This window comes from Dryobates pubescens, chromosome 12 (assembly GCF_014839835.1).
Source record: "Dryobates pubescens isolate bDryPub1 chromosome 12, bDryPub1.pri, whole genome shotgun sequence".
In the NCBI taxonomy this organism is placed as follows: domain Eukaryota; kingdom Metazoa; phylum Chordata; class Aves; order Piciformes; family Picidae; genus Dryobates; species Dryobates pubescens.
Genome location: NC_071623.1, coordinates 11,260,710 through 11,276,747, shown reverse-complemented (window position 1 = coordinate 11,276,747; position 16,038 = coordinate 11,260,710). Strand labels below are relative to the sequence as shown.

Genomic DNA, 16,038 nt, shown 5'->3' with positions numbered 1-16,038 from the left:
GGTACCATGGTTTAGTTAGATAATGTTGGGTGATAGGTTGGACTTGATAATCTTGAAGTTCTTTTCCAACCTGGTTAATTCTGTATTTTCCTTTAAAAAAGATTCTTAAGTAGCTAAAAGGTAAAACAAACCTAAAAGTATACAAGGAAAAGAGAAAAAAATAATAAAGTCAACAATTTCATTTAAAAAATATCCATTTTGGTCGTGTAAAAGTAGATAGTAGAACAGACGATTACAACATTTGCCACACCATTTTGTTCTTCGTGTCTATGCACAGAGCAAAGTTGAATCAAGGCATGCAATCAACAATGTTGTTGAATTTCCTGTAAAGTAGAAAATACAAATTATTTCTGTCCGGAAAGCTCTCTAAATTCATCATTTCTTTTCTGAGTGATGTGTGAGTGTTACAATGTCAGGGTGTTAATGGATTAATGTTGGAGTTAATGGTGAGAACAACACTTTTGGAAATAACCTCGTAATGCATCTTTCCATATTTTTATTACAAAACCTGGATTGGAAGGTTTTATAAGGTCATTTATACTCACAGGGGACTGAACAGAAAGAACTTATTTTCAAAGTAGAGTTTACAGGCCTGTTAATTTATGACACAGACAAAATGTTATGGTAACTTTCCTTTGTAATGCAATGAACAGCCTGTCTGCTTTGGGTAGAACTGAAGTAGCTGTATGCATGCCTAATTTTAAACAAAGAGCAAGGTAGAGTATAATAAAGATGGATAGACCTAAATGTAGAATAGATATTTGATATAAATATCTGCAAAACTGAAATTATAATTACTGTAGGATGTATTTATTTAAGGGTTGATATGTTTTATTATAGCTGTGTAAATATTAACATTAATATATGTGTAGCATATAATTTTGACAGGAAGGGAGCTCCATTTGTAGGCTGCTGCTAAAACAACCATCAGCTTGTATCTTCTTCAAAGAAACTGTAGTGGTTTGACACAAATTATTGCCTCCCTTGACTATACATAACTCAAAAGAATGACCTAAAAGTTGTTTAGGCAGCTTCAGCTCAAGTGAATTTTACCATAGCATGTTCAGATGCTTTTTCAGAAGATGGGGTTAGTAGCATCTTCCTAATGTGTAATGGTAGAAATGACACCCATTGTTCAAAACAGACAATCAGGTCTTAGTACTCGAGATTGTCTGCTGCACAGTAATTGGGTGATCTGCCCTCTCTTGAAGAAATAACACAGAAAGGAAAGGAAATGCATGCTTTCAGTTTTAAATTATAGAGAGGACCTAGGAATGTTGCAGCAGCTTTTTAACCTCAATTCTATTCAAGTACAAGTACATTCAAGATCAAGTACATTTCAGCCCAAATCTTACCAAACCAAATTTATATACATTCTGAGATGAAACCACAAATGCACAAAATATTAAATATTTATTTATTTTTACTTAGTATTTAGTTATTTAAATCAAGGATTATATATTTCAGTTCAGCTTTGCATGCAGAATTCCCTTAGTGAAAAGAAGACTTCAAAAGGTACACCCCTTTGGGAAGATGAGAGAGGGAGAAAAGTTTTAGTTTTTTTTCTTAGAACCATAGAATCAGTCAGGGTTGGAAGGGACCACAAGGATCATCCAGTTCCAACCCCACTGCCATGGGCAGGGACACCCCACACTAGATCAGGCTGGCCAGAGCCCCATCCAGCGTGGTCTTAAACACTTCCAGGGATGGGGCCTCAACCACCTCCCTGGACAACCCATTCCAGGGCTTCACCAGTCTCACAGTGAAGAACTTCTTCACATCCAGCCTGAATCTCCCCACCTCCATTCCCCCTAGTCCTATCACTACCTGATATCCTAGGAAGTCCCTCCCCAGCCTTCCTGTAGGCCCCCCTTCAGATACTGGAAGGCCACAATAAGGTCACCTCGGAGCCCTCTTTTCTCCCTCTGATCATCCTCGTGGCCCTTGTCTGGACATATTCCAGCATGTCCATATCCCTCTTGTAATAGGGGCTCCAGAACTGGACACAGTACTCCAGATGGGGTCTCACCAGAGCTGAGTAGAGGGGAATAATCACCTCCCTTGACCTGCTGGCCACACTTCTCTTGATGCAGCCCAGGACCTGATTGGCCTTCTGGGCTGCAAGTGCACATTGAGAGCTCATGTTGAGCTTCTTGTCCACCAGGACATATCCTGACAGGCATATCCTGATTTGTCAATTAGAGCTCAACAATAAAGAGGTACTCTTTGTGTTGATAGCTTCTAAAGTTTGCATGCAACTTACTGGTTCTATTCACAAATACAGACTTTTTTTTCTACTTGCATGGTCCCTTTGATTATCTAGTTGTAGTCTTTGATTAGTACAAAAGTACGAGTAGACTATCGATTATCTTTGCTCTTTCATTTTCTTGTTACACATTATGGATCAAATCTACAACTGCAATGCACTTCTATGGAAATTTACTCTGAGCAAATATTAAGATGCATGGTAGCTGCTGGCTGGCAAAATGAGTTTTCCAGATTCACTGGATTGCTTCTCTAGTGAGACAGCTGGGCCAGGTGGAGAGGAAAAAAGAAGAGAGAAGAAACAGAGGAAAGGAGAAAGTGGTATTTAAAAAAAAAAAAAAGAGAGAGAGAGAGAGAAAACAAGAAAGAGAAAGAAAGAGAGAAAGAAACAAAAAAAAGAACAAAATTTAAAAATACTAAGAAGCATAAAAATACTAAGAAGCATAAATTATAATTCTATTGATAGATTTACCAGTAGTATTTTGATGTATTGCAGATTTAGTGCTGCTCCAGTAGATGGCACTAATTACATAAACGATTCTTTAAAGTAAATTAAATGAACGTGAAAGGTACTAATTGTCCAAATCTCAGTATTATTTCACAGTATTAAAATTCAAACAGAAAGAAAAAGATAGAGAAAGAAATAAGGAAGGAAAAAAAGAAACAAACAAAGAAAAAACTATACAACATATATAATTTCCCTATACTTTCAATGTTGGTATACTTCAGCATGAGAAATAGTGATAGTTTGCATGGTGCGTACTAATGCATCCACCTATTTGTGTTTCAGGAAAGAATAATCTAACTCTAATTGGTGTTTATCAGTTTGGGCTGTCAGGTTTAGCTGGCATTTAGGATTTGGTTGCCTGGAGTAGCAGTAGTTGTCGTCCCATGACTTAAAGAATTTAAATATTTCTAAAGACTCTGACTGTAGTTGCCAATAAATCTGAGGGAGTTCTTTTTCTTTTTTATAGTGATGGTATAAGTTGTACTTCTACTTCTTTAATAGTCATATAATGTTTATAATCATTTTATGGTGATCTGAGGTTTATTCTTTTTCTTTCTCTTTTTACTTCAGCAATTTTCAAAAGAAATACGACAATGGCAAATAAATGTAGATGTGGCAAACGACATGGCACTTAAACTGCTCCGCGATTATTCAGCAGATGACACCAGAAAAGTGGAACTGATGACAGACAACATTAATGCAACATGGACTACCATTACTAAGAGGTAGGATATAAATCCTGCTATTAGATTTGTTGTTAAACTTCATTAATATTCATTGTCCAGCTTCGGTTGGAGAGGAAGGATCTGAATGTGCTGGAATGCATCCAGAGAAGGGCCACAAGGATGATTAGAGGGCTGGAGCACCTCTCCTGTGAGGACAGACTGAGGGATTTAGGGCTATTCAGTCCGGAGAAGAGAAGGCTCCGAGGAGACCTAATTGTGTCCTTCCAGTATCTTAAGGGGGCCTACAAGAAAGCTGGGGAGGGACTTTTTAGGGTGTCAGGTAATGATAGGACTGGGGGGACTGGAAAGAAACTAGAAATGGGTAGATTCAGATTGGATGTTAGGAAGCAGATTTTCACCATGAGGGTGGTGAGACACTGGAACAGGTTTCCCAGGGAGGTGGCAGAAGCCTCATCCCTGGAGGTTTTTAAGGCCAGTCTGGATGTGGCTCTGAGCAACCTGATGCAGTGTGGTGAGGTGTCCCTGCCCATGGCAGGGGTTGGAACTAGATGATCCTTGAGGTCCCTTCCAACCCTGACAATTCTATGATTCTATGATTATAGAAGGATGTAACTGTTGAAAATGACGTGAGTATAGTGAGAATGGAAAGAATGATGATGACTGTACCGTTGTGGGTTGGTTTATTGGTTGTTGTGTTTGGGTTTTTTTAAAAATATACCTTTTGATTCACTCAAATAAAATTTGATGTTTCCTGTCAATTTTCTTCTGCTTGCTGTGACCTGCTGCCTACTAACTTCTTTTGACAGGTTCTATGTTTTAAATGTTTAAACGTGTTTCCTATGTCTACGTACTATTTTCATATCACAATCACTATGGTGATTTTGAGCTGTACGCTGAATCTGAAAATGGCAGACATATTCTTCTGAAGCAGACTGAAAGTAGCAATGTAATTTTATACCTTTGAAGCAAATCTCTAGTCAAGAAAGTTTTTATCACATGCTTGATCGCATCCTTGATTACATTTTACAGTCTTGCAGTTTTTGGTTTAGATACCAATTCCTTATTTAAAGTGATCTTTGAAGCTTGCCACCAAATTGTGAATCATCCGATTCACAATCTGTAAGATCAGAACTCATTGCAGAATAAAAATGACTTTCCTTACAGTAGTAAAAGACTTTTAAATCATTGCACGTTAGATGAGATATATAAAAATTAAATCACTTTAATCAGTATCTTGGAATAAATTTTATATCCTATAACTGTAACTGGAACTAAATTAGATCTTAACATAATTTTAATTGAAGTCTCTTAACAAGGCCAGAAAAGTCAATTTAGTTAAATATGCAATAAATTCAGGAGGTCTTCTTCCAAACTGGTAGCTACCTGAATCAATGGTGTCCACAGGAACTTATTCCCACTTTTTGCTGTTTTCTTTAATGAAGTTGATGTTCAAAAGAATGAGTCACTTCAACTTCACTGTGACACACATGCAGTGATTTTGGATACATCTGTGGGTATTATTTCAATCTAGACCATGAGGAAGTAGTGCCCTGGTGGCTCAGTGACCTCTCAGTCATGTATAATGATCTTTGAGGTCTCTTCCAACCTTGGTGATACTGTGATAAACATATTCCAAATAATGGTCTTGACTGTTTCTCCAACATTTTAGAAATAACTTGATCAGTGTTTATACATGGCTTGTATGCCAAGAGGATTTGATTTCTTTTCCCAAAGGAAAATTTGTTTCCATTTTCCCATTAATTTAAATAGCCACTTTTGGGGTATTTTCTTTTGAAATACCCAACTGTTTTCACTCTAATCCATATTTATTATCAGAAATGTGTGTTAGTGTAAAAAACATGAAACCTCTTTTCTATCAATCAGATTAGTAAAACAACAGGCAAGGCAAGGAGCAGTAAAATTCCACTGTTAGTAATAGTTTAGCCAAAACAAGTATTTTAGTAATTAAGGCAACATCTGCCAGCTTATGTTTTGTTTTGCTTAAGTAGATTTGCAGCTGATTGCTGTGTGTTTACCCTTTGCCTTACTGTTCTGTTTTATAACATTGAACTATAAGGAATAGCATTCTAACTCCTTTAACCGCCGAACTGGTGAGTGCTTGACGGTTGCTTCCCTTTTTTTCACTTGCTGCTTTTTAATTTTAAATTTTGCTGTTGACAGTGCAAAGATACACTAAAAAGCACATGAACTGATCAGTTAGGCAAAAACCAGAGTGACTTGTACACAGACCTCTTCTTTTTAGAACTAGAGAAGTAACTATATTATTCAGGCTGAGGTAATTAAGGAGAAAGCAATCTGTATTGCTTTTATTAACAAAAATGAATCTAACAGATGAACTAAAGTCTTCTAAAAAGAAAAAAAAAATACAATGAAGGAAGCAACCACTAGAAACGTACTACATCTACAAATATTTGTTATGGTAGCATTATGTTACTCCCTTTGTTTGTGGTCACTGTTACTTTATGTGAATTATCATATGAAACTGAAACACTTAAAGTTATTCCTTCCCTGGGAATCCACCAAATGTGTTTAAATTTCACTGATTTATATATGAAGGTTAAAAGGGACTTATATCTTTCTGAAGTGGAGCATATATTATAACAAGAATTATGTAACATGCTCTGAGAATCAATTAGGACTTCAACTCATCACTGTCTGACAGATATCTTCAAACATTTCCATCTCCCACCAGTCATCATGCTCAAGTTCAGTGGAACTCAGGCTGTACAGCTGGTGTTCAGAAGTTTCACTGCTTAGGATGCACTTCTTTTTTGCTTTTAAGACAGGATACAAAGCACACACACTAGTCTAAACATAAAAAATAACTACCCCCCCCCCCCCCCAATTAGAGGGTTTGGGGAGAGAAGAGTCAATATATGATTCAATTTGTTTTGTGATTTCTTTAAGTTGCAGAGAGTTAAGGAAGAAGTAGCAAAGACTTGAGCTCTAGACAACCTGTTTGAAAGGTTTGAGTGGTCAACTCCTGTATTTATGCAAAAGTGGTATGAATTCCCTAATGCAGGCAGCTGTAGAACCACAAAAATGATGAAGAGAGTGGAACATCTCCATTATGAGGAGAGGCTGAGGGAGCTGGGGCTCTTTAGCTTGGAGAGGAGGAAATTAAGAGGTGACCTCATTCATTTTTATAAATATGTAATGATGTAAAGGGTGAGTGCCAAGAGGATGGAGCCAGGCTCTTCTTGGTGATGCCCAATAACAGGACAAGGGGCAATGGGTGGAAGTTAGTGGACACTGAGGCATGGGAGGTTCCACAGAAACATGAGGAAAAAAAGTTTTCACTGTGAGGGTAACAGAACACTGGAACAGGCTGCCCAAGGGGTTGTGGAGTCTCCCTCTCTGGAGATATTCAAAACCTGCCTGGATGTATTGCTGTGTGATCTGGTATAGGTGATCCCGCTCTGGCAGGGGTGTTGGACAAGATGATCTTTTGAGGTCCCTTTCCAACCCCTAACATTCTGTGATTCTTTATAAACACCTTGATTTTGCATGTCAGTTGGACAGTACAATATGCAAAAGGACAAACAAAGTACGGTTGTAAACAGTACAAAAGTGTGAAAAAAGTCATAATCTTTTGTCTTTGCGCAGCAAACATTTCCTTGTCAGTGGCTGCTTGTTAGAAAAATACACTTGTAACAATATAAGCTTTATCTATACATAATATTTGTATTATAATTTTATTGCCTGTGTGGAAAGAGCTTGACCATTTTGACTGCTTTGCTTTATGGCACTTGGGGAAGCAATCACACCTGTTGAACAGCATTCTGGGTGAGAAAAACCACATTTACTCACCAGCAACAGTCAGCAGTGTGAAGTGTGTTAAGGCTTACCGAAGATTCGTAGCTGGTTTAGGCCTAGTAGTGAGACCGTTCTAGGAGCCATCTCTGAGGAGTTTATTTGCTCCTTTGGTCTTGGGCTACTGAAGTCAAGAGGGAAATAATGTTTTGTTTTAAAGAACATTTCCATCTTCTAGGTTCTCCAAGGAGATTCCACCTGTTTCTTTCCATTCTTTTAATTCTTTGAAGGTTGTCTTTTCCAACAGAAATATTCTATGACCCTATGAGCTGCTAACATGAGTTCTTCCTAAACTGTCACATTCCTAAAATGAATGTAATTCCATGCATATGAATAGTGATTGTAGTTCTTAGTGCAGGCACACTGTCTTTAAGTATAGTGAAACAACAGAATAATGCAAGTGACCATGAGAACCTTGCTTATATGAAAAGCTTGTTTACACATCTGTGCCTACATTTGCTGTCCTGGCTATAGATTAAAGTAGTTTTGTTTTCCTTGCACTATTCTGTTGCTATTATTTTAAGCACAACAACATACCCTCAAAAAAGGACTTATCTGGTGATGTTTAGATGCTAATTGTTGGTCTATTTTTTAACTCATTTAAATATAATCCTTTAATATATGCATAATTAAAAGTACATCTAAATAGCCATTATGGGAACGGTGGTTGTTTTATGATGACAGATAAGAGAGGTAACCCATTTGAAAGGCATTCTACTAACTGCCTACACTCTCAAATATTTATGTACAGAATATAATCTCATTATCATTGTTAGCATCAATTAATGTTGCTTTGCTATTTTTTTTTCTTAATGCCCATAAGAATTATGAACTTTCAGCCACATGTGGGGAAAAAATTTACAATACATACATAAAAATGGCAGACAGAGCTCCTATAAATAGGAGATCATGAAAGTGATCTTAAATGCTTATATTCTAGTTTCTACCTTCATTCACCACTCAACTGACTGTACTTTTTGTGCAGTAATGGCACCAACACATGAATTCAAGATGAGAAATCAAGTGAGTGCACTGAATATTTGTGGTTTACTGTGTGAGAGGATAGCCTTGGATGTGCAGTGCTTTAGAAATGCTATTAGGATGAGCTGAAAAAACAGCGTTACCCAGAATATGAAGTAATTCATCATTGCCATCTCTGTGAACATATTCTTGTGATTTTTGAGATTTTTTTTAGGATTTTATCAAAAGGAAAAAGTTCTTGAATTATTTCAGGAGAGGGTAGAATCAGTAGTACACTATTTTACTAAAAGGATCTATGGATCCTTGTGTCTTCAGGAGCATATTTCTTAAAGCAGCATGGATAAACTTAATATTCCCACCACTTTAATAGATCATCTGTAGGTCTAAGTCAAGCAGACAAACACAAATGACCTCACAGAGAAAAGTTTTCATGTTCTCAAATTAACTGTGGGATTTTTTGTTATCTGTTTTTCTTTCTTTTCTTTTCTTTTTTTTTTTTTTTTAAATTGTCAGTCCCACAGGTGGCTTACTGAGGTTTCTTAGATACCATGAATTCAGTGGTGTTGGTTGTTAACTCCAATGTTAATGATTTCATTATAGACAATTAAAAAGGAGAACACCACTGGCATTTTGCAAAGAGGCCCTCAGATTCAAATACTGAGAGAAAGTTAATAATTAAAATTAAGCAGCAAATATGAAAGAAGTATGTCTAGAAGACCATTCTTTACTGCTCAGACAGTTGCTCTTTCTACATTTTTTTCCTCATTTTTGGTTTATATTTTGGTCTCAAAAGAAATAGAATTCTGCTTCTTTGTTCTTGTTTACTGTATGCTGAATGCTGTTTATTCCTTTCTGCTGAAATTGAGAACAGTTCTCATGTTGTAGTGAAATCTAACTGGACAAAACCATTGAGATACTTGAACATGTCCAGAGAAGGGCAATTAGGCTGTTGAGAGGTCTCGAACACAAGCCCTATGAGGAGAGGCTGAGGGAGCTGGGGTTGTTTAGCGTGGGGAAGAGGAGGCTCAGGAGAGAAGTTATTACTCTCTACAACTACCTGAAAGGCAGATGGGTGGGGGCTGGTCTCTTCTCCCTGGCAACCAGCACCAGAACAAGAGAACACAGTCTCAAGCTGCACCAGGTGAAGTTTAGGCTCCAGGTGAGGAGAAAGTTCTTCACAGAAAGAGTAATTGGATAGTGGAATGTGCTGCCCAGGGAGGTGGTGGTGTTCACTGTCCCTGAAGGTGTTCAAAAAAGGATTGGATGTGGCACTTGGAACCATGGTTTAATCATGAGGTGTTGGGTATTAGGTAATAGGTTGGACTTGATGATCTCTGAAGCCTTTTCCAACCTGGTTGATTCTATGATTCTGAGATCCTATGATTACATGATCCAATTTATGGTATAAGATTCTAGAGGTAGAGCTATAGCATGCACTTGTTTGAATTACAATCAGAGCTTAGTATGAGCATTCTAAGGAAAAACTCCATTTGAGAAATCTCATTCTCGCATCCAGAGGAGGTGTGTAGAGCAAGGTACTAAGGAAGACATAATTAAGGTTGGTTATTGTGAGAGGACAAAAGAAATGTCAATTTTTGTTCTTCCTCCATTAGGAGATTAAGACAAATGTGTCGTTCTTTTTCTTAAAGGTGAGTTTTTCCGGAGTAATTAGAATTTTAGTCTCTTCGAGCAAGAACAGAATCTAATGCCCTGTGTCCTGAAAGTCCAACTTTACATCTATTTCCTATTACTCTGCAGATAAATTAACAAACTGTAGCGAGCTGATTATTGCTCTCATCCAAAGCTTATTGCAACAAATGAATGTCTTACCTTTCCTCTCAATAGACCTCTTATCAGGCTTTGTGTCCTTTAAAACAAACAACTGAACAGATTAATAAAGCTGATGGACTAGCAGAGTGCCAGCAAAAAGGAATTCGACCTTAGCTGTCATTTTTAGTTTGCATTATTATTCTTGTGATAGCCTTGTTTTGTTTCCCCAGTGTTTTCTATAGATTTTTAATTTATTTTCTTTCACAGCATTTCCTTGCTATTGCAAGCTTTGGTGCTTCATGATTATTTAGCTTCTCATCAGCTGCTGTGCAGGCAGTGTAAACTTCCCCCTCACTGGTTTGGCAATCATGCTTGAAACTGAGAAGATAATTCAGTCTGCCTATTAAATTTTTAGTCTCTCTTTGGAATTTACCATAGTTTGACAACAGTGCTGCTTGCCTTTTGTTGTGTGGTTGTATTTTAACTATGAATGACATTTCAAACACTCATTGTTTATGTCTGAACTCACAAAGAATTTGACAGGTGATGAGTCATTATCATTCTGAATAGGGATCAGTAGCATAAGAGTATGATGGTGGTCACCAAGGCAGAGACATGGGGAAGTGGCAATACTGAGAGCAGATGGGCAAGCAACAGAATTAGCAATGTAATGTTCTTTCATGTCCTAAATTAGGGGCAGTGAGAAAACATTAAGGGAAGGAGAGAGCGAGCTAGTAAATCTTGAGGACGGAGTTTTCAAGATGTATATGATACAGGTACATAGAAGAAGAGATGGTAAGGAAGGAGGGAATTTCTGTAAAGGAAAAAAAACACAGTATATTCATGTTTTTCCAGTATTCATCACATCTTGACCAACACCTCAAATTTAACCTTACTGTGTGCATTCCCTGTAGAGCTATTCCGTAGCTCTGAAGCATTGCATCTCTTCTTACAGCAATCTGTAAGAAATATTATCTCCTGCAAATGATAAGAAATAATAGCTCTTGGAATTACCACTCCAGCTGGCATATCTGCAGATTCTTCCTTTGTGCAAGATACATAATCAGTTGTGTATCTGATGCATATCTACTTAAGCACAATAGTGCCTTGTGGCAGTGGTCCATTTTTCTGTTGGTAAAGCAATTAAAAAAAAAGAAAGAGAAGTATTATTATATCTTTTTAAAACATGCTACATATTTTTGAGGCTCCATTTGTTCAGCTGACAAACTATAAGATAAAAATAAATTTCTCGAAATTGCCTAGAGTGCCAAGCTTGCAATGCCCATCTCCCACTTTCTGCATTTTATCTTAATACTATCTTATTGTCTTCATTTTTTCTTGTTCCCTTTCCTATAATTCCTACGCTTTCTTGTTTTTTAACTTCACACCAAGTTAGGTTGAGTCTCAGTGGTGGTTTTGGTAATTTATTTATTTTTTTTAAATCCAACTAGGATTCATTTTTGTACCCCACAGCATGACTCTTTTATGCTGATGACTGGTAACTTTTTGCTTTTAAAATCTGAAAGAGATGCTGCTGATTATTATCAGAAATGGTAAACAGTTCTGAATTTTCCATGAGTTCCTGGTGCTTAGAGTATATCTGAGGCCAGTAACTCAACTGTGTTAATTAATGGCTCAGAGTGTCTATTGCTTTATTATGAATCATCCCAGAATCACAGTATGCTAGGGGTTGGAAGGGACCTTGAAAGATCATCTAGTCCAACCCCTCTGCCAGAGCAGGATCACCTAGACCAGATCACACAGCAATGCATCCAGGGAGGTTTTGAATATCTCTGGAGAGAGAGACTCCACAAGCCCCCTGGGCAGCCTGTTTCTGTGTGCCATCATCCTCACAGTGGAAAAATTTTTCCTCCTGTTTCCATGGAACTTCCTATACCTCAGCTTCCACCCATTGTCCCTTGCCCTGTCATTAGGCATCATATAACTTTATTGATTCCAAGAGAGTCGATCTATTTTTCTGGCAGTCAACCAATATGTTTTGCTGTGTGATTTTACTCTGAATGACAGTAAGCAACTCTTCCAGGGCTGTCCACTCTGTCTGATTATGGAGGGGTGATGTTTAGCAAGCCTTAAACATTAAAAACTGTTAATGGCAAGTTCCTATGGTGTCATCAGCACTTTGCTACATGTATAATGTGCTTAACTTGAACTGGGTCAAATCACAGAATAACAGAATGGCTTAGGTTGGAAGGTACCTTACAGATCATCTACTCCAACCTCCCCACTATGGGCAGAGATGCCTCTCAAACTAGACTCTTCTGCTCAAAGCCTCATCCGTCCTGGCCTTGAATGAGCTGATCGTATTAAACTTACTAGAATAATGTCACTACTTGATATTTGGGACTACTAAAATTAGCAAGCTCTTGATCAGATTGTCATTCTGAATAAGCTGGGGCACATTAACCAGTTGTACAGAGATCGGATTTACATGTACAATTGTAATTAACAATATTAAATGATTTCAAGTGATTGAGGCAAAATATATTACACATGCTAGGCAGCAGGAGATGGTCTTTTTTAGATTAGAAGTACAGATAATTAAGAAAGAATTATGGAAATTCATATAAGAAATCCAAATAGCTTACAAATATATTAAAGTCCTGTGGGAAAAAAAAAAAAAACAACCCCAAAAAAAAACCAATGTAATGGTAAAGCCACATGGATTTATTTCCTTGACTGTTCAGTATTTTTATCCTTTAAATAAAGAGAATGCACAGTATATACAAATCACTCAGTAAAGTATAACAATTTAGAGATCTGTGGCTGCTGCAAAACATGGAATTGGTGAGAGACTATTCTAATGCCCCGTTTCTGCAGAACATTTTTATGACTAATATAAATGCAGTGTTGTGCACATACCTCACACTGCAAGAGCAGAATGAAGTAAAGGAGTTAAAGTAATGATAGAGTTTTCTTTTTAATACTATTATATATTGAGTTGTTTGCATTTTTAGTAGAGAGGTTAATGAACTGTCTGTAGTCCACCCATGCATCCCTAATAAAAGTATTAATATCAGTTAAATTTAACTTTTAGTGATTGCAAGGCAAGGCAGCCACCTCCAATGTTTGCTTGAGGTTAGGAAAGTTAAGAGTATTTTTCTATCTTGCTTTCTTATGATTCTTCTGAGAGAACCTTTGTTTTTCAGTATTTTACATTAGTTTTCCTCCTTTGAAGTCTTAACATTGTTGTTCCAATCTGGTTCCTAGGTATCGTTTTTAACACTAGAATAGAGCTTGAAAAATCAGGATGACTAACATCTGAAAGAAGTAACATTTCAGCCAAATTGTGGGACATTGTCTGTGTGATCTACATCAATCCCTCCCCTTGCTAGTTATTTATTTTCTTGTAATTTATTGTAGCTGTAGACTGAGCTTCACCTCTGTAGTCAACTTAGTACATACAGGTCTCTAATAAAATAGAAACTTTTTCCTCTCAAGCTTTGTGTACTATTCTTATATATCATGTTAGAAAATCTGAGCCATGAAGTTTCTGAACAAAGAGGAAAACATCGAATAGGGAATGATTTAGTGTTTCAGATATTCTTGTAGGAAATACAGAATACAGAATTAACCAGGTTGGAAAAGACCTTTGAGATTGAGTCCAACCTATAACCCAACACCATCTAATCAACTAAACCATGACACTAAGTGCCTCATCCAGTCTCTTTAAACAATTCCAGTGATGGTGACTCCACCACCTCCCTGGGCAGCCCATTCCAATGGCCAATCACTCTTTCTGTGAAGAATTTCCTCCTAACATCCAGCTTAAACCTCCCCTGGTGCAGCTTGAGACTGTGTCCTCTTGTTCTGTCACTGGTTGCCTGGGAAAAGAGACCAGTCTCCACTTGGCTACAACCACCCTTCAGGTGTAGATGGCAATAAGGTCTCCCCTGAGCCTCCTCTCCAGGCTAAACTACCCCAGTTCCCTCAGCCTCTCCTCGCAGGGCTTGTGCTCCAGGCACAATCATAGTGCAGTGCTGTAATGATGGTGTAACAGAGCTCAATACCAGATTGTTATGGCCTAGGAAGGTGGTTTTTATTTTAAACAGTTTCATGTATCTATGTGTTCTTGGAAGTTTGTCCCAGCTGTCTGTCCAGCATTTAAGCACCAACATATTCGTATCTAAGTATTTCAGCCATGGGAATCCATAGGAGAACATGGAGCACAGGGAATATCAACAAATGATTTGTTGTCATGTTCCCTGTGTTCTTAGGTGGTTAACAGTGTTCTGGGTTTGGGATGTGCCTTCTGTGAAGCTGGGTAAATGGCACATAACTCATTGTGAAATACGTCTCATTTTATTTGCTGGCTTTTCCCTTTTTTGCATGGAAGGGCCTGAGTAAACTGAACTGTTAAGTTCATGGGAACTGATGGGATGCCCCATAGCTCTGGAGGGTGAAAAGAGGACAGAGACAGGCTCTTTCCAGTGGTGCTTATGGGCAGGACAAGAGGCAATAGATACAAACTGAAACAGTAAGTTCTCTCTGAATGTCAGGAAACACTTTTTCACTGTGAGGTTGACTGAGTGCTGACACAGGCTGCTCAAGGAAGCTGTGGAATCTCCATCCTTGGAGGTACACAATCCTGGAAACTGACTCTAGGAACTCTGAGAAGGAGGTGTTGGACAAGATGACCTCCAAAGGTCCCTTCCAAGCTCACCTATTCTGTGTCCAAATTTATGGAAATGAGCAACTGTTGATGTCTTTACATGCTTTCTACTGATTTTTCTCAGTTGGATTTGGGTAAGTCTGCCAGAATTACATGTAAGCACACAAAATTTCAGGTATATCCACTTTTGTCATGGATTTCATAGGAGAATAGTCAAATCTCCTCACAGACCTTGTGTTTGGGTGTATTTATGCCTGACTCTACTCTTCTGAGTTCTCTGGAATTGATGTTTGAGGGGTTATGTTTTCCTCTGCTAAAAATTTTTGTCTTTGCAGTTTGTCAAAAAAAAAAAAAAAGAACTGAGGTAGAGCTATCACAGAACATCCTATTCCTTTTGAAGACAGTTGAAGGTTAGCTATTCATCTCTGCCAAGTTAGGATTTTCTCTGTGAGGCTTTTATATGAGTGTGAATTGAATATTGTCTATTTTCCTTAATTTGGATCTGGAAATTCATTCTTTTGTTACTTACATTTGCATGATTCTGAGGCACAGAACTAGAGTTATAATTTCTTCTCAAGGTTGTTTAAACTCCATAGTAATAACTTATATTAATATTACTCTGCATTCTCATATTACCTCCAGTTATAATTCCTGTTGTATTACAGTCTTTCTGCAGTGGATCTATTTTAATCACATTGTCTCCTTATCATAGTGGAGAACTCATTCCATATTTCATATTTTTCTAGAAGTCTTAAACCTCCTGAGTAGTGAAAAAATAACTAATAAGATATGGGGTGGTTCCTTACAACTAATATTTCTGTATTAGATTATACAGATATAAGAAATTATAGACAGTCTTCCATCCCTCCCTCTTAAGTTAGATGCTAGCCAGTTTCAACTACTAGCTGCTTCAGAGATTAGTACTACAGGAGTGGATCCTCACCACTGTCTTTATTTTTTTCTCAGCAGTTATATGCTTCTTAATATACACTGACATATTGGAATAGTTGTTTTATAATATTTTGGATCAATCTGATCTGTCAGCATCTTTGTGAGCACTACTTAAGCACATGTTTTAGAGTGGAGGGAAAAAAAATAGCGTGCGTTGATCTAAGTGCTTATTTAGTGTTACTCTCACTTAACATGGGATAATGCATGGTACTATAAGAGCTGTAAGTGCTGCCAGAGATGTTTTCCAGTTTGGGAACTGAAGTTTCTTTCTCTTACGTAGTAGCAAATCACTTTTTTTGCTAGGCCACTGAGCTCAGCCCTCAGAGCTTGCCACTTAAATGAAAAATATGCTAACAGTTTAATAGTATCCTTTGTGAGCCCTAATTGATTTCTTGTAATGCCATCAGTGCATT

The 16,038-nt window shown here is 37.5% G+C and overlaps 1 protein-coding gene across 8 annotated transcripts in view; it reads left to right on the top strand.

Annotated features, from left to right (window-relative positions):
• DMD (dystrophin) overlaps positions 1 to 16,038 on the top strand; it is a 1,125,431-nt gene that overhangs the window by 851,723 nt on the left and 257,670 nt on the right. For all 8 annotated transcript variants that reach the window (XM_054165808.1, XM_054165807.1, XM_054165806.1 and 5 more), the window contains one exon: positions 3,344 to 3,498. In XM_054165808.1, coding sequence (XP_054021783.1) covers positions 3,344 to 3,498 — 155 coding nt within the window. The remainder of the gene's footprint in view (positions 1 to 3,343; positions 3,499 to 16,038) is intronic.